Below are 18,123 nucleotides of genomic sequence, written 5' to 3' on the forward strand. Positions count from 1 at the left end.
TTCTGGTTCAGCATCTTCGACTTGTAGGATTTCACAGAAGAGCCCCGTCATCATGGTCAAGGTATCGTTCAAGCCGCCGCCAGGCACGCCGGGTAAAGCATGGTAAGACGCTCATCACACGATCATTGGACAGCGACTGACATGAACACCAGGCCCGCAGTTCTGGTTGGTCTCTTCATGGCCTTTGGTGGTGTGTTGTTTGGGTGAGTATACTTTCTGTGATACAAGTCAGCTATCTGACAAGACATCGTAGATATGACACAGGTACCATCTCTGGTATCATTGCCATGCCCTACTGGCAGAAGGAGTTCTCCACCCAGCCAGATGGCAGCATCACAGCTTCTGAAGACTCTCTCATTGTTTCGATTCTATCTGCTGTAAGTCCTCGAAAAATCTGCACGTAAGGCTTTCCTGACATTATACTTCTTTAGGGCACATTCTTTGGCGCCCTCGGCGCGGCTCCTTGTGCCGATTTCCTTGGTCGAAGAATGGGTCTTATCGTTTCAGTCGGACTGGTCTTCAACTTTGGTGTTATTCTTCAGACTGCATCAACCAGTCAACCTTTGTTCATTGCTGGTCGCTTCTTTGCTGGTTTTGGTGTCGGTCTCTTATCTGCTATGGGTACGTTACCTATGCCACCCCGAATGCTCGGGCGCATGTTCTCAAGCACGTGTACTAATCTCTGCAGTTCCCATGTACCAGTCCGAGACTGCGCCCAAGTGGATTCGTGGTGTGATTGTCGGATCCTACCAGCTTGCTATTACGATCGGTCTTCTGCTAGCCGCCATTGTCAACAATGCTACAAAGGACCACACCGATTCTGGATCGTACCGTATTCCGATTGCAGTCCAATTCTTGTGGGCCATCATCTTGTTGATCGGGTAAGCCATCATTGTAACCTCTAGGCCGATTTCATGCTGACCAGCCCGTCCAGACTTTTCATTCTCCCAGATACACCACGTTGGTTCATCAAGGAAGACAGATACGATGACGCCGCAAAGGCGCTCGGAAAGCTTCGTCGCCTGCCGGTCGATCACCCAGCAGTTCTCGAGGAACTGAATGAGGTCCAAGCCAACCATCTCTACGAGATGTCTCTTGGCAAAGCATCATATATGGAATGCTGCAAGGGCACTTTGGGCAAGCGCCTTCTCACTGGATGTCTTCTCCAGGCTTTGCAGCAATTGACTGGTGTGAACTTCATCTGTAAGCAAATCTCGTCACATCTACCCGTGAAATTTGTTACTGACAATGCACAGTCTATTATGGTACCCAGTACTTTAAAAGGGCCGGCTTCAAGGACCCCTTCACCAGTCAGGTCATCACGAACGTTGTCAACGTCGCATCCACGTTCCCTGGTCTGTACATGGTTGAGAAGCTTGGCCGACGTAAGCTGTTGCTTCTTGGAGCTGTTGGCATGTCTGTTTGTCAATGTAAGCAAAGAATTCTTTTACGAGTCAACCTACGCGGATTTCTAATACTGTCTAGTTATTGTCGCCATCACCGGTACGGTCGCCGGTACCACCGATCTTGCTGCGCAACGCACCGCTATCGCTTTCGTCTGCATTTACATCTTCTTCTTTGCCAGCTCCTGGGGACCTGTCGCCTGGGTCGTCACGGGTGAGATGTTCCCGCTCAAGGCCCGTGCGAAGTGTCTTTCGATGACCACAGCTTCCAACTGGCTGCTCAACTGGGCCATTGCCTACTCCACACCTTACATGGTCGACGAGAAAGGTGCCAACCTCCAAAGCAAGGTTTTCTTCGTTTGGGGGTCCTTCTGCTTCGTCTGCATCGCGTTTGTGTAAGTGCCACTAATTCTCGACTCCCGATGCTCAAATTCTAACAATCTTGTAGCTGGTTCATGATTTACGAGACCAAGGGTCTTACTCTCGAACAGGTTGACGAGCTCTACGGCACCGTCAACAAGGCGTGGAAGTCCAAGGACTTTGTTCCTCAAATCACATTCGTCGATGTTGACCACGCCGCCCAGAAGGGAATGGCTCTCAACGAGATCGGCGAGGCGCAGACCAGGAAGAGGAGTGTTCAGCATGAAGAGGCCGTTGGCAAGACAGACAACCCTAACAGCGGACTTTAAGCGCCGTGCGCAATGTTGAACATGGAGGATGAATGATGCTGAATGTAATGAGGGAACTTGCGAGATGCTCAATATTAAGGGGTGAAATTGGGAGATGGAGGATGTTTCGCTTCGCTGTATCACGAAGTTGAGCTTTGACTCGTGGTTATTCGTCAACTAATAGACTACATTATTAGATTTCTGACAAAGAGATTCTGACAATCGTATTGAGAGTCGTAACTTGTACCACGAGCTCGTGATCCAATCACGTCTTGCCACAAGGAGTCGTGGCGCAGCATTCAGCCACTCTTCACTTGTAGGCGTGGCCGGTACACAAGTCTTACTTAAAGAGACACCACATCTTCGGTGCCCACTTTCTTTCTCTATCGGCCATGCTGTATACAGCACAACGAGCATTGGACCAGAACACCAAATCGATATAATGGCACATGTGTCACGCACAACGGTGACACTGTCCACTTCGCCATCAGGGTGAGTTGTTTTCGCCGACCAAATCTCGCTCATTAAATTTTGCTAATAGTAACCGAGTAATGCAGTAATTCGCGATGGTTCTAAGGCCTGTCCATATCGTCCACCGGTTTTTGATGTCGCGCGTGATTTCTCTTCGGAAAAGCCGACTCTCGGATATGCGGTAGAATATTGTAATATCGAGACGACAGCCAGCGACTTGCGTGACGCGCAACAATCCTGGTCAGACTGCAGTGGCTATAATCCCGACTTGTCTCTGGAAGAAGGCAACCTCAGCTTCGATGGGCTTGGAGAAGATTACACAGATGGTCTGCTTATGGGCAGTGGCCAGTCCAAAGACAGACTGGTCTTCCCGAGACCGGTTCAGAACCCGATTTCGGTTGGTGTACAAACGTCGCCTACGGACGTACTAAATCCATCGATGGGACCTGAATTAGAGTACTGGAGTAACGACCATGAGAGCGCGTTGTCGTACGTGGGCCCAAGAAGCGATGCAAAGCTCAGTGGTTTTGATGAAGGCAGTCCGCCTTCAAGAATTGCCCACGGACAACATGGGCACTCCGTCAGGCCCGATGCAGAGGATGTCATCGTCTGTCCCGACTGCATGGCTACCTTCACCGGAACTCATGTGAGAGGCAACTATAATAGACATCGACGGATGCGCCATGCAGAGGGGCAACATGAGCAGTATACGTGCATGGAAAATCAGTGTGGTAGAATGTTTTCAAGACAGGATGCTTTGGAGAAGCATCTACGTAACAGGCATGGGTTAAATACCTCCTTGTTTCCGAGGACAAGCAGACGGATCGAATGATTTTAGACTATATTGAGTGCTGCAACAATTCCTAAACGCCCTGATTAAAATTGGGCCCTATCGAGAACATCTACTACTTTGTGCACGAACCGGAATAGATTCGAAAGCTTGCCAGTACACTATTCAATGCTGTGGAAGTCTCAAATTTGTACAGTTTGATTGATCGTCTGTTAAGCAATGCTAATAGTTCGAAAAAAATGCGGTCGTCATGTTACACGTGGGCTTGATCGCCAGAATTCCATGCTCTTTCCTTTGTTGCCGTCTTCATCCGCCTGCTATGGGCGTCCGTTACTCCGTCCATATTTGAAATTGAACAGAGTCTGCTCAGTCTGTTACGTCGGGGATCCAACCTTTAGAGAATGCATATTTTTCTGTACGTGCTTGTGGGTGGACTTAAACAAGCGCTGACTGATCGTAAGCCCTCTACTCTCTGTGCGGATGCAGCACGACGCCGATGTGCACACCAGTCGGGTCTGTTTTTAGGGCCGGTAAATACCTCGACCGAATTAGGTAACAAGTCTGGCACCAGACGTATCAGTCAAGTTCAGAATGCGTTCTGACTGCGAAAACGAACTTTTCATAACGGGCGAGCTTCTGCTGACCGGGGTGTTGCGGGGAGAGCCACTGAGCGCCCTTGTCGATGAAAGTGACTAACTCTGCGTGCCCTTTGTCTCCTGGGAGAAATTGACGGCAAAAGTATTGCAATGTCTGAGAAGAGAGATTCTCTCCTCTAGATTGCCCAAACTTGTGAGCGGCTGTGTTGTGGAACATCTCTCTCCTGATAATACTCCACAGCGTTCTATGGAAGAGAGAGACTGCCATTCGATGCGGAAGCTCTTCGCCGACGATAACAAAGCGACCGGGCTCAAGTTTCAACACTTCAAGCAATGGCGCGAGCGTTGGCATTACTTCATTGCGGATTTGACGGCATGTTGCTAGTAGGGCCACTGGAAGTGACTTCGTCACAAGAGCAATGGTCGGCTCTGCGGACGCTACATTGCTTGGTATACTCGGAACAAGGTGATGGGTTCTTACTTCGCGCAGGATTAGGGGTTGGAACACAGGCATAGATGTGCAGCATACTGGAAATGAGTCCGTAGACCATGAGCCTGAGCTCTGTGGGCAAGTCGAGAAATCGGAAGGGCTTGGGGATAGAGTCTTGGGCTGTGGGCGACTGAGGGTTCATGCTGTCTGGTAGAAGAATCATTATCGACCCCAGGAGTTGCCGTTGCACAAGGATGGTGGAGTAAAAGCCCAGGCCCAGGGGAAGAATTGCGGGCATGTCCGCCATGGCGTTCACGCCATAGTGAATCGCAGACACCACCTGGCAATGTATCATCAGCAAGCTAGTAAGAACAAGGTTGCAATCCACGAAGTAGGTCCTTCTTGGAGTTAGTTGGATTCGTTACAATCGACTACCGCGCGTTCAAGCGTACATGATGCACTCGCGAAAAATCCCCCATATGAAACTCGTCATACAATTACACATAGGTGCGACGGTGGAGTTAGGATGGATGTGCACATTCAATTCCGACGGTTAAGACATCATAATTACCTAGGTGCCCATCATCCTATAACGACTCATTGATCTCTTTCGATCTATTTTGAAACATTATCTCAGCCTCTTATCATTGTGAAGCTCTGGATGACGTTGTCGTGAGAATGTGGTGGTGCAGACGTCTGACCTACGCTTAGCGCAATTCAGCCTAGCAGTGCGCGCATCTGGGGAAGGGACCGCGCCGCAACGCGTGGGGGTGGTGGCCTTGAACGCGTTTCTTCGAAACATGCATTTCCAAGCATAAACCATGTCATCTTCACATGTTCAGCGCCCCATACCAAGGCCCGTGTATTACGCGCTGCTCTTCCGCGTAGAATCAGATCATGGAGCCTATCTCTGCTGTCATAGGCATTGTATGTGCTTCTTTGCGATTGTCCCTCCCGAGCTGCATTGTGCCTATCACACACGACCCAAGCTAATGCAAACATGTAGATGGCTGCGCTGCCACAAGCCATTCAGTCAGCGAAAGAGCTGTATGACCTCCGTTCCCGATACAAAGACGCATCTGTCTTGATCACCGCGATATACTCTGAGAGCATGGTCATCGCCGCCTCTCTCAGCCAAGTACAGAACCTCCTGAATCACGATGCCTTACAAAGCAAGCCACAATTGCTCGAGACATTCGACCGCGCACTCACAGGATGTCGAGTTGTGTACGGATGCTTGGAAGAGGAGGTGCGTGATCTAGTAGTAAAAGCAGAGGCGGATGACCTGAAGTTCAAGGACCGGGCCAAGTTCTTGTGGAAAGAGGACACCTTCAAAGAGCTGTTGACACAGATACGAGGACAGCAATCGGCTTTGAGTTTGCTCATACAAGGCTTGCAAATGGAATCAATTGCCGATATCCGAAAGCTGGTGGAGGAAAACAGTGTGACGCTTGATAGAGTTGTCAAGCGATCGAGAACGCTACGACTATCACATCCACGTGTGCACGTCCCAGAGTCCTTGTTTAGCACGTCTCACGACAAGGAAGACGCTGTTGATGCCGTTTCACTTGCCAAATCGACCGAGTTCGCGTTCGACGATGAAGTGGTAAATTCGAAGGCCTATAGACGGGCGATGCACCTGTATACATCCACACTCGAAATCGACCAACGTGTGACTAGTGTCACGGCGGTCGTGAGCGACCTGCCACCAGCGTACGAACCTCCATCTCAGAAAATGGATGAGAAGCAGACCTCTATAATTGCGCACAAGTCCATTCCCACGGAGCCTGTTGAAAGGGAAGTGAAGGTGGAAGAAACCAAGTTAGAATTACCTGATTTGTTAGAGCATCCGGAGTCACTGCAACATGAAACTGCGTTTGTTACCGCAGAGCAAGAACTTCTACCATATATGCCTCGGATAACGTCGACAGCACCGCACCTTAGCCCATTGCGTGCCAATACCTCGATAGGAATGACAATACCCACTGCCGACACACAAGCGCGTCTGCCAATCCGTTCCTCGAGTGAAGGAAATATCCTGATGGGTGATGAGCCCGCCCCACCACTCCCGCCTCGCCGACCCAGCGGTCCCAGATTGTTCCCGAAGACTACAATTCCCGAGTTACAAGAAGTTCGCACTGCCTCCTCGGATGACAGCATAGACGCTTCAGTGGCGTCGTCAGTACTGTCCAACGTCTCGTGTACGTCTTCACGAACCACTTTTGACATTCCAGAGTCTAGTTGTATCGTGTCTCGGAAACCGTTACGGAAACCATTGCCGCTCAGACATCAGATCTCCAGTGACATTCTGAGGACAGTGCGCAGCCAATCATCTACTTTCGAATCACCGGATTCAGTATCGCCTCTGCAGAACGCTAAGATGCATAATGTATGGCTCTCAATTATCGATGCTGAGCAAAATTTTGTCGATCAAATGTTGAAATTCAGGAAAATGTTTTATGACAATGTTCTGCGACAGTGGCCTCAGCTCAAACAGCACCTAGGGGCCATCATTGTTAGCGAACAGCTTGCGGCTCTTAATAAAGCCACTTTGCTACAGAGTATGGAACAACAAGTATCCGGGTCAGGAGAAAGCATCTGTGACTCAACCGTCTTTGAACAATGGGCGAACCAAGCCCACAAGTTGTATCGCGAGTATTGTCAGGCGATGCCGCATACAGCGTCGTCGTTGCGCACTACGCAAAATCTGGATGCGAAATTCGACCCCTTCGTCAACACCGTCGGGTTGAGCCTAGCTTGGTTTGGCATGGGCTGGGAAGACTACCTCAAGCTGCCAATGTCGCAATTGAATCTGTATATCGAGAAGCTTGAGAGCCTTGTGTCCATTGCTGAGGGCCTAGATGAGCCTGCTGCTTTCAACGAGACAATCCGTTTGAAACGTACCGTGGCAGCTGTGCGATGGCTCAGCACGATGGCCTCCAGCATCCTATCCGGTGCGGAGGGAAGAGAAGAAACCAAGAATTTGGAAAAACTAATTTATACCATGGACTCCGATATTTTCTCGCAGCTTCATTTGCTCGACTCGACTCGCCGTGTAAAGCATCAAGGCAAGATGGCAATCAAGATGAAGAGTCAGGGCTCTTGGCAAGCTGTTCATGTCATCTTGTTAGACAACTTCTTACTCTGGGGCAAGGTGAAGCCACAGAAGAAGAACAAGGGAGACAGGATCTTGGTGTTGGACACTCCTATCGCTATCGACGATTTGGATTTTACAATGCCATGCGAAGACCATCAGTTCCAGAAGACTACCATGTTCGACGACATACCTCGAGGATCAGTCCTGTATATAATCACTGTCAAGAGGAAAACTGGGGACTCCATGCCTCACATGCTTGGTGCATTCGGTTTCCAGGAACGAAACATATGGTTAGAGCATTTCACTGCTGCTACCGGACGCCAGAACCAAACGTAGTCCATGCACAATGTTTCTTGGACAATCACTCGACCTCGACACGCCCCAAGAATAGACGAAAGAATGAGCTCCCTGTGAATTGAACCAGGTGTTGGCTCGCTCTCCTCCTTAGATAAAATGCCTGGTCGGGTTGTTTCCAAGAACGCCCATCCTCTACAGTACCCACACAACCAAAGTTTTCTCAACCGCTACGTATCAACCTACCTTACACACGAATCGATCAGCTCGAAGCGCTCCGCAAAAGGTCGATCCCAACCTTTACCACAACAAACATGGCTACACCTAATGTTCCTGCTGTTCATCCTGAAATTCCTGCTACCGTCTCCTCGCAGGACGTCGTAGCTATTGTCACAATTCATAACAGACGCGCCTCGCTTGTCAACCGGACGTCCATATACGCACATGCAGATGTTTTTCGAGCCAGTGATAATCCTAGAAGCCCACCAGTTCTTGCTGGTGTCAATATCTTCCTGCACCGTCACCTCGACTCAAGTGGCTATTCGATGGGACGGGCCATGGCAGATCCCAAGGCATTCCAGATGCTTCTAGACGTATACCTCCCTGATACGCATGTAGCCAAGCGTCAATTTGAGGTGGTGCCAGATTGGGAGCGTGACTGTTGGCGATTACAGTCTACAACAGAGACTGTAACTATGGTCAATGGCGCACCCATTCAGCTTTCGACACGACGGAAGAAGGATCAGGGGAAACAGGTCCCAGCTATGACGTTTCTCAAGCAGCGGGGCGTTAATATTATCACGATTCATGACTTCCAGATCGATGTCTGGCTAATGAAGTCCGTTCGGCAGGTGCATGGACCAAAGGATTTCGTCCCACTGCCGCTCGACCCTTCTGTTCAAGATGTTTCTGATCGCCCTGAACAATGGGCCCGCGATCGTTTCATTGCAACCACAAAGCAAGTGTCTGCACAGACGGTCGGAGTCATTGACCGCTTCAGTGGGATGATCTCAGCTGCGAAGATTTTCAGATCCGAAAATCATCCACAGCAATTCCGAGACCGCGAGTTCTTGGCCTTTTCCAAGCAAGATGTCGATGCATCCATTGTTCGGTACCTACAGACGACTCAGATTGATGGCCTCCCTGCGATAATCACAGACGCGCATGCTGGCTTCCAAACCTATGGCGTGCTGAGACATGATATTCACAGGTCACATCCAGGTATCCGCTTCTCGCTTGCCTCAAAGATGGCTCTTTGCCTGTACCGTGCTTTGGCCTGGATGCACTTTCACGGCATTTTTCATGGCCAAGTCTCCGACGAGAATATCCTCATCCGCTTGAAGGACGGGAAGCCTGAGCACGTTCTTCTGGTCGGCTATACTACCGCTCGGCACACACCTACAGGGAAGCAGATCGCCTTTGCGGACATGCTCACAGACGCGCAAGCTACTATGAAGCTTGTTGAAGACTGCTGTGACATATGGACGTTCCGCAATGGCCCAACGAGGGACGCCCAGGGTGAGCATATCATGCAGAAGCGCACACAGGATCTGATGCTCCAATACCATTCTGTCCGACGTTGTTCAATTGACTTCATCCAGCGCCTCGGTAACTCGCCAGAATCCGTCAAGGGCGCCAAGCTTATCAGGCTGCAAAATAAGCTCGGGAACGATTGGAGTAGTGCTCAACGGGCACAGCAACAGAATCTCATGGCGCGCGAGGTTGCCCTTCTTGGTACGACAAAACTCAAGGAGCACATCGAGGAGTGGCAGAGCGCAAATCCACCGCGAAACACGATCTACAGAGACTACATGCTCTTGACCTTAGGCCATCCAGTCCTCGATAGTCTGTCGGATGGTCTGCATGTCAAGCCATGGGACGCGATGCCACATGAGGTTTGCTCTGCTATCAAGCAGGCTGGAGGCCAAGTGGAAGAACCCTGGCAGACCTTCCAAGTTCAAAAGACGATCGCGCTCGCAGCCACAAATGCTGAGCGATATGATCAGATCATGGCTTGGCTTGCTGCTTCCTGCGAGATCTATCCTGAATGGCATGAGGTCTTGGAGGCCGAGATCGAAAAGCACCTACGGACTAATTCGGGCATGATTGGCCAAGGCGAGCTCGAGGACCTCCACAGTGCTCTGCAGACTCATGGACCGGTACCGGCGTCCATGACTACAATTTTCAGACTGTTTGCAGACATGACTACTGTTCCAGAGCATGTAGAGGAGTTATACAACGTCTCATACCACATTCCTTCGCGCATGTTCAACATCACGCAGCTTCAGCGGCTCGCAACTCCCGAAAATCTCGCGCACACTATCACTGAGGGTCAGGTCCGCTGCGACAATTTCGTAGAGGTACGCGGCGACGCCAAAGTGGAGGGGTGCTATGTTTCACTTTCTCTCTTGACGAAGACTGTCAATGATCTCGGACTGCTATTGCTTGAAACGCCACATTCGACACCAGAAATGCCCACTTTCGATGCAGCCGACTTCAGCCAGGTCCCACAGGCGCGCATCGTTCTAGCTAGACCCGGCATGATAGGATTCGGTTCCATGTTGCGCGAAGGTGATCAGGCAAACTTCCTCTACTCGCGGATCCCTGATAGCTTCATCGACCCGAATACCTTCATTGCGACGTACTTCGGCGACATGAAGGTGCTTCCAGAGCTGGCAGCCGGCACGCGTACTCATTATGTTCGTCCAGAGCATTGGTCAAAGTACAAGACAGCAAAGGAGTCTGAGTCATTGACGGAGCTGAACAAACGAGATCCTCTCAAGGCCACCTCATCCGGTCATAGTTCTCCAGGTCAAACGGATGTTGACGAGACCTTGCTTGGGCAATTGATGCGTGATCGTGAGCTCATTCGGGCTGCGGCTCGTCCACCCACGAAGCACAGCATCTCTCGGAGTCCATCGCCGTCCCGAAAGCGCGTGCGTGTTCGCTCGCCCATTTCTGAGCCGGACTCTGCGATCCCAGATATCTCCATGTCGTTTGTCCAGCGCATGGAGGAGCGCTACCAGCAAGCGACGCTACCACCATCGCAGAATTCGCCTTTCATGAACAATTCGTTCATGCAGCGGAACTCAGCACTCCTCAAAGTAGCACCAAACGACCCGACAAACGTCAACGTGTCGTTCACTGTGGGAGATGAAACTGAGTGCCTTGACGATGATTGGAAGATAGTCGACGAAATGCTCGCCGAAATGCCAGACGAAGAACCTGAAATCGAAGGCGTCTTTGGCTTCCGATTCCATGGCTCCGGTTCAGAGGACGGTACTGAAGTGGATCCCAATAGCGTCAGTGCTTTCTTGGGTAAAGGCGGTGGTACAGCCGTAAACTCGTTTGTATCAACAGCTGGGTCAAACCCGGCGCGCGGATCCTTTGGAAATCAGCAGTCTCGGTTGTGGGACATCCCAGAGTCGCCAACAGAATCTTGGAGCCAGTTCCAACAGTCGTCCAAGGGCCCGGCACACGGTGCTCCCCCAACATCTCTGCGAAAGCACATTCGACGTGTAAGCGACGACAGCTCAGAGGGTATGCCGTCCACCGCACCACCAAGCCCACGGCCACTTACAGGAACCAACCGTCCCTCGTTTGGAAGTCAAGGCGGCAGTACTTTGGGCTCAACGGGATTGGGCAATTCTTTCGGGCCCCAAGTCAGTTCGACGGCAACCAGATCTGTCCCGCCCGGCAAACCTTCGCAAGACTCGTCCAGAGGTATCGCCAACAATCAGTCCAGTCTGGGTTATATGCCTACCCGGCCTTCAGCCCTGAATCCGAATCGCTCCAACTGGACGTCGAAGCGACCTGGGAAATCGTCAAAGTCAGCCCAGTCGTCCTTCAACCGGTCTTTGATCGATGGTCCTGCTCGTCTAGTCATGGACTTTAACGCGTCCTTTGGTCCATTCCGTGGCAATGCACCTTCAGTGGCGCAGGCCTCTCCTCCAGCTGCTCGCCCAATAATGGACGTCAACGCCTCTTCTGGTCGCCATAGCGGCAACGCTCCACGAGTGTTGCAGACGTCTCCGCAAGTTGCTCGCTCATTCAGGCCCGGCAATCCCGTCCAGGAAGCAGACAACCCAGTGATCAACCCTGGTACTCAAACTCCAGTAAACCAGAACGCATCTTCCGACTCCCATGACCCACCGACGGAAGTAGGCAGTCCTCAAGCAGACAGCGCTGGTGGTGCGATTAGCGGGTTCCTACTCAACCAGTTGGGGCAACAAAGCCAGGGCGGGGATGAAGACATGCCGGACACGGATGAGGGCGAGAGTGATTGAGGGGTCAAGGCTGGTGGGGAAGGATCTGGTAGGGTGTAGGTGACGAAGGAGAAAACTTATCATGGTAAACACCGAGAGAGGTACTCGAACCGCATCTTATGAGAAATGAATATCGATGATTAAATGGCACCAACCATTGCGAATTCAGTCGACTTCTTTAATGACATGTATGTCTTTTGTTTTTAAGACTCCAAGTACAGGAGCATGGGACATTGTCAGCAGATCAAAGTCCATTTAGCATGTTCCTCCTCATAACCCAACCTCACCTACCACATCACTAGAACAAACCCCTCCACGCGCTGCAGATTGATTACACACACTGCCAGACATGTCTTCTAGCATTATTGTGTGCAGGACCTCCAATGCGAATCCATCATTGTTCTTCTCTCACATTATCCTTCCCGCGGGGATTTAATCATGGCGAGTCAACAGCGCATCGAACCTGGACCCTATATGTATACTGGCAGATCGTCGGCGTTTGAAGACATACATACCTGTCAAAGTGGCCTTGGCTGCGTGCCTCCTATTGAATGTCTTGTCGCTTGAGGGTGGAGGTGAATCAGCGAGGGCTTTTTTTTTTTAAATCCACGCTGAACATTCAACATCGTACAGTATACTGTAACTACTACGAACTTTTGTTTTGTCGAAATCAACAACAGTACCATGAGCAATTCAGTTCAGCCTAGTTTAGCAAAATAATGACCAAATCTCACTCATCATACACATCGCATCCAACGCCTTTACGGTTTCATGGTTTAATGCAAAAGTCCTTTCATTTCCATCGTAGTAATCAATAATCTCATGTCCCCAAGTACCCATCCCTCATCCACATTTCACAAAAAGAAAAGATTGGTCACATTACACATTCTACCCAAAAAGGCCCCCAACAGTCCCCTCTTTTTCAGCGAAGAAGAGAAAGACTTACACGTACAATGATGATTCGTGGCGTCGTAAATCTAGTGCGCTGCCATCTACGCGGCAATCTCCTCCTGGATGGTATCATGCTCGTGAATGCCGTTGCCGTTGCCGTTCATCATACCATCGCCGTTGGTGCCGTTGGTGACATCGTCATCGTCGCCGTCATAGTCCATCTTCTCTTGTTGAGCGATGGCTTGTTGGGAGACGATCTCAGCGAGGCGTTTGAGGCGTGGGGTTTGGAGCCCTGGAATGTCGTTAGCGTGAATGATGCTTGTGGTGAATGTTGTATACTTACAAGATGGTGTGTATGTCTCTAGTGCGGTAATGACACGGGGCTCCGCAATCTCGTACGGGCCTGAGTCTTCCATGTCGACTGCTGTCAACAGCAGAACGTCGCTCTTCTCCGTTACTCGGGAGGCGACAGCCTTCATGATCTCGCCGTTGATGGGCTGCTCATAGTCGGCAACCAAGTACTGGTTGAGAAGCTTCTGGATCTGGTTCGGGCTCAACATCCAGCAAATATCCTGGATAATCTCAATGTCGTTGAGAGTAGCCTTCTTCAGCTGAAGGAGCTTAGTGGCTTGCATGAGGTGCTCAAGCTGGAGCGTGCCCTCAGGCATGTCGTGAGACTTGCACCACTCCTCGATACGAGTGATGTTGTAGTTGATTTGAAGTCCACGCTTCCACGAAAGGAAGTTTCTCCTCATGAGGAGGTCGTTGAAAGCGGTAACGCCGACGAGACGGAGAAGCTCGGTGACGCATTGTGTGATGATTGAGTCCTCGAGGTAGTAAGCTTTCATAGCTTTGTATACACTGTTCAACAGGCTGAGAAGGTTATCCATGCTGAAGGCAGGCGTGTTGCTGCCTTGCAAAAGCTTGCCGAGGAAACGGTTAGACTCGTTCGTAACGAATCCAGGAAGTGATTGCGACTCGATGATAGCAGGAATGATCATGCGCTGCAGCTTCTTCTTGAGTACCTTCATCCAGGTGTGGTAAATGTTGAACTCAAGACTTTCCAAGTCGTGCTTGACGATCTCGAGTAGACGGTCGTACTCGTAGTTGTCCGTCTTCTGTTGCTCGTACCAGTCTTCGGCAAGGAAGACAAAGGACAACATCTCGTGAACGTTGCTAAGCCAGAAAGCGCCGGGGTTGATCGCATCGTCGCTATCATGCTGCATGACTTCCTGCTGAATCGATTGCATGACGTTTGCCAGGAAACGCTCTGATTCCTTCACGAAGCCGTTGTTCCACATCTCAGAGGTGACGAGATTGATGAGGTAGGCTGGGAACAGAACCTCCTTGTCGGTAGGGGGTGGTTGCGAAGTTGGCGATGGGATCTTCAGGTTCTTGATCAGACCGAGAGTGACCTCATCGTTCAGCATATCCTCGTCAGCAAGGATGGACTCAAGCTCAGCCTCGACGTTATCGAAGTGGGCGAAAGTCGAACCAGAAAGGTTCTGCCTGTGCGCAGAGGTACCAGGAGCCATGGATACAGGTCGTGGGTTGTATGTGGCGCTGAAACGGTCCACGAGATCGCGGGTATCGGGCCCGGCGCTTCGCCTCTTGGGTGTCTTTGAAGTGACCATCTTGAGGAAGCCGCTGGCAGCCATTGGTGCGTGCCCGTTTGATAGCTCGCCGTTGATGGGAGCGTTGCGCTTCATCAACTCCATTTGCTCTTGCAGCTCGGCGAGCTGTTGTCGGAGTGTAAGCTTCTCGGTTTCGGTGACGTTGCTCCTCCTCTTTGACTGCTCCAAGTCGTCCGTAGTCCTCTTGAGCGAGGCGCGGAGTTCCTTCTCTTCTTCCTGCAGATGGCGCATCTTTGCATTGCTTTCGTCGTAGCTTGCCTGTAGCTTCTTGTACTCGTCCTCCATCTGGCTCAGTTTGGCTGCAGTAATGCCAGCCTGGTTGGCCTCGGCTTGCAACTCCTTTTGTCGGTTCTCGAGGGTACGACTTCGCTCCTTGTAGGACTTGATCTGGTTCTCGTAATTCTCCACTTGCGACTTGAGCGACTTGTTCTGCTCCTTCATCGAACCAAGAGTCTGGGTGAGCTCGACGACCTTGTTCTCCAGCTTGTAAGAGATGTTCTTGAGATCGCGAGACTCGGCACGCAGAGTCTTGTACTGCTTGCGAGCCTGCTTTCCTCTCCACAGCTTCTGTACCATGACAACACTCTTCCTCTTGTTCCTCCAGTCCTTGAGCAATTTCTGTGATCGCCAGCTGCGTTGACAGATGAGGGCAGCTCGCAGCCATTGACGGTCCATGATAGCCTGCCTGAGTAGCCTTCCCTTGGCCTGAGCCTGGAATGCGATGACTGACTGCCGGATGATGAGGAACTCCTTGCGAACCTTGCTGCCGCGCCAGATCCGTTGAATAGTTGTTGCGGCACGAACCTGCCTGGCGTCCTCGGCACGCTCTCTTGCCATGAAACCCCTAGCCAAGGATTGAACAGACACAACGGCCTCGCGCATCTCCAAGTAGATACGGCGGTAGTATTTAGCACGGAGGTTCTTCTGGATCATAATCGCAGCGTCGTTGAGTCTAGCTGTCCGGAGGTTCTCGAGGAACGCAAGCATACCAGCGCGGAAGAAGATCTTTGTTAGACCCATCTGGTACTTGTCGGTGCCATCGTTCTTTCCGGCACCCAAAGCTTTCTTCAAGATAGCGGTAGCCATGTCTCGGATTTCTGGAGTCCATTCGTTTGACCTAACCAACATGTAGTATCGAAGAGCGAACTCCTCATATGTCCATCTTGTTGGGTAACCAGCGCAACTAATTCTGACAGTCTCAAGGACACCACAGGCTCGCAATTGACTGAGAACCATGGGGCCATCAAATTGCCAGGCAGCCTTGGCTTCGTTGGGCTTGATGCATCGAATGTAGTGAACGTCGGTTGAGTTGATAGTGTGCATCAGCTCAATGAGTGATGCCTTGAAGATACCACCAAGCGTTGGCTTCCTGTTCACGGCAATTCTACGGCCAGCGGACATGGTGGCTCCGGGCTTGGCGGACTGAGTGGAGGCAGTCTCCTTCTCCCGGATCTGTGCAGCCACATCCAGGACTTCGAGCAAGAACTTGTTGCTGGAGGCCTTGAGGACCTCCATGTGCTCGTCAGGGACGGTATCCCTGTTCTTCTCGATGAAGCCATCGGACTCATATGTGACGTCGACTGCATAATGGCAGACGGTGAAAGAAGACTTTCCGAACCGGGGCTTCTTGTAGAACTTGTGCTTGTCACCAGAAAAGTTGTGGTGCAACTTGGTCACAAACTGCTCGTCAGAGCCCATGGGCAAGCGAGACTCTTCGTCAAGCAGGGACAGAACACCCAACTTGCCCTCGATGAGATCAATACACGGCTGGTTGTCTGCAAAGTCGATGAATTGCCAGTCAATTTGCTCCCGCACGTACTCTTCCTGTTCGAGCTTGAAGACGTGGGCGTTGAATTCTTGCTGGAGCTTCTCGTTGGCATAGTTGATACAGAACTGCTCGAAAGAGTTCTTTGCAAAATGCTCGAAACCGTAAATATCCAGGACACCAATGAAGGTCTGGGCTTGGGCGAGAATCTGCTCGGTGGCAAGACTCTCGTTGGTACGCTCAACGAGCCAGTCGAACATGCTGGAGTAGATGAACTTGGCGACAGAGTCTCGTACAACAATGGCTGACTGCTGGGTCAAGTTGGAGACAATCTTCTCTCCTCTTGTGATGAGCTGCTTCTTGACAGTCCATTTGGCGAAGCTGCTTGCATCTATACCAAGCAATGCGCAAGCCTTGACCAAGGCTGGCTCGTCTGGAGCGAGATTTGAGTCTGTGCGTGTGGCTGTGATCTTGATGTCTCCGATGTGCAATAGCGCGGCAAGCAAGCGCCAGATGCCGGCCTGGGTTTCCGGCGGTACACCAACCTTGGTGAGGGATTCCCGGGTCGCGTTGAACTCAGCCTTGTCGTCTACACCGTCGATAACGGGTGCGCTTCCTTGGTTGAGATAGCTGAATTCCTCGACAGGCCTGAGAGACAGCTCCTCGCGTTCGGCGTCAGTAGCACCGGCGATGAGCTGGTAGAAGACGTGGTAATTCCGCTCCTTAAGCGGCTGGAAAACCAGTCTTGATCGTTCCAACAAGTAGACCCTGATCTTGGCGCCGATAATGTCCGTCTGTTTGTTGAACAGAATCTCAATGTATTTACCGAAACGGGACGAGTTATCGTTCCTTGTCGTTTTCGCGTTACCGAAGGCCTCCATGATGGGGTTGGTGGCCAGAATCTGCTCTTCAGTCTCACTCATGGAGTCGGCTTTGCCTCTCCGCCTGCCTGGGTTGTCTGGGGACTCGCGGGTCGCGAAGTATCGCATGATGTATTTGGCACTGACGGTCTTGCCAGCTCCGGATTCACCAGAAACGACGATGGTCTGGTTCTTCTGGTCCCGCAACATGTCGCTGGCGGAGTTAGCCAAGGACGTGGGGTAAAGGGAGTATGGGGATTGTGACGTACGCAAAGGCCTCTTCTGCAATGGCGAATAAATGCGGTGCGCCATATGAACGCTGCTTGCCGGCATAGACCTGCACCATGCCGGGTACATAGAGCGAATCGACTCGGGCAAAGGGGTTCGTTGCGATCAGCACGATACCCGAGTATGTGTAGATCTCCTTCTGCAGATAGCGCAGCTTGATGGCCTGGAGCACTGTGCACAGTCAGTATGCCTTGGTTGATTCAGGCGGTGGTCGCATGCATACCAGCCGGCTCGTTGAGATGGGACAGGTTGGTCAAATCATCGCTGGCCTCGAGCATGGCCGGGTTCATCAGCGGGGGCAAGTTGGGGTCCTTGCCCGTCTGGATGGCGAGAAGGGTCGTCTCAACGGTTTTTTTCTGTGCAGTGCATCGTCAGCCGTGGTTCTTCACATGTGGCCGTGACCCCTCCTCGTCGTCTGGTGCGTACCTCGCCGTTCTCGAGCTGGAACACCAGCTTCACCTTGTCCCCCTCGATCTGCTTGTCGACAACCTCGGAGGCAACCCAGCCGTCGGTTGGGTCGGGCTGCCATGCCCGGGTGCCGTTCTCGTAGATGTGCGCCATGGTGGTGGTGGTCGTGTCCCGCTCCCTCTCCTCGTGGTGGGAGCAGCAGTCAGGGTCCAAGACTCCTGCTACAAAAGGCTATACAGACTCCCGCTCGCTAAACTTGGGTG

The 18,123-nt window shown here is 51.5% G+C and overlaps 6 protein-coding genes across 6 annotated transcripts; 4 read left to right on the forward strand and 2 right to left on the reverse strand.

Annotated features, from left to right (window-relative positions):
- Positions 1-11: 11 nt before the first annotated feature.
- SNOG_09409 (hypothetical protein) lies at positions 12-2,092 on the forward strand (the record flags this gene model as incomplete). Its single annotated transcript, XM_001799651.1, has 9 exons — positions 12-102; positions 153-203; positions 254-377; positions 432-621; positions 689-881; positions 935-1,203; positions 1,257-1,430; positions 1,486-1,798; positions 1,852-2,092. The coding sequence occupies exons 1-9, from the start codon at positions 53-55 to the stop codon at positions 2,090-2,092; spliced, it is 1,605 nt and encodes a 534-aa protein (XP_001799703.1). The 5' UTR covers positions 12-52.
- A 421-nt stretch (positions 2,093-2,513) lies between these two features.
- SNOG_09410 (hypothetical protein) lies at positions 2,514-3,409 on the forward strand (the record flags this gene model as incomplete). The annotated part of the gene is made up of 3 exons (XM_001799652.1): positions 2,514-2,563; positions 2,621-3,188; positions 3,323-3,409. The coding sequence occupies 3 exons, from the start codon at positions 2,514-2,516 to the stop codon at positions 3,407-3,409; spliced, it is 705 nt and encodes a 234-aa protein (XP_001799704.1).
- Positions 3,410-3,908: 499 nt separating this feature from the next.
- SNOG_09411 (hypothetical protein) lies at positions 3,909-4,665 on the reverse strand (the record flags this gene model as incomplete). The annotated part of the gene is made up of 2 exons (XM_001799653.1): positions 3,909-4,366; positions 4,410-4,665. 2 exons carry the CDS (start codon positions 4,663-4,665, stop codon positions 3,909-3,911), a joined length of 714 nt encoding a protein of 237 aa, XP_001799705.1.
- A 590-nt stretch (positions 4,666-5,255) lies between these two features.
- Positions 5,256-7,791, forward strand: SNOG_09412 (hypothetical protein; the record flags this gene model as incomplete). Its single annotated transcript, XM_001799654.1, has 4 exons — positions 5,256-5,285; positions 5,365-6,179; positions 6,453-6,559; positions 6,716-7,791. 4 exons carry the CDS (start codon positions 5,256-5,258, stop codon positions 7,789-7,791), a joined length of 2,028 nt encoding a protein of 675 aa, XP_001799706.1.
- A 272-nt stretch (positions 7,792-8,063) lies between these two features.
- Positions 8,064-12,035, forward strand: SNOG_09413 (hypothetical protein; the record flags this gene model as incomplete). Its single annotated transcript, XM_001799655.1, has 2 exons — positions 8,064-11,289; positions 11,524-12,035. 2 exons carry the CDS (start codon positions 8,064-8,066, stop codon positions 12,033-12,035), a joined length of 3,738 nt encoding a protein of 1,245 aa, XP_001799707.1.
- Positions 12,036-13,006: 971 nt separating this feature from the next.
- SNOG_09414 (hypothetical protein) lies at positions 13,007-18,013 on the reverse strand (the record flags this gene model as incomplete). The annotated part of the gene is made up of 4 exons (XM_001799656.1): positions 13,007-17,378; positions 17,434-17,623; positions 17,676-17,808; positions 17,879-18,013. The coding sequence occupies 4 exons, from the start codon at positions 18,011-18,013 to the stop codon at positions 13,007-13,009; spliced, it is 4,830 nt and encodes a 1,609-aa protein (XP_001799708.1).
- Positions 18,014-18,123: the final 110 nt, after the last annotated feature.

The sequence above is a fragment of the Parastagonospora nodorum genome, assembly GCF_000146915.1.
Source record: "Parastagonospora nodorum SN15 chromosome Unknown scaffold_14, whole genome shotgun sequence".
NCBI classification, from domain to species: Eukaryota; Fungi; Ascomycota; class Dothideomycetes; order Pleosporales; family Phaeosphaeriaceae; genus Parastagonospora; species Parastagonospora nodorum.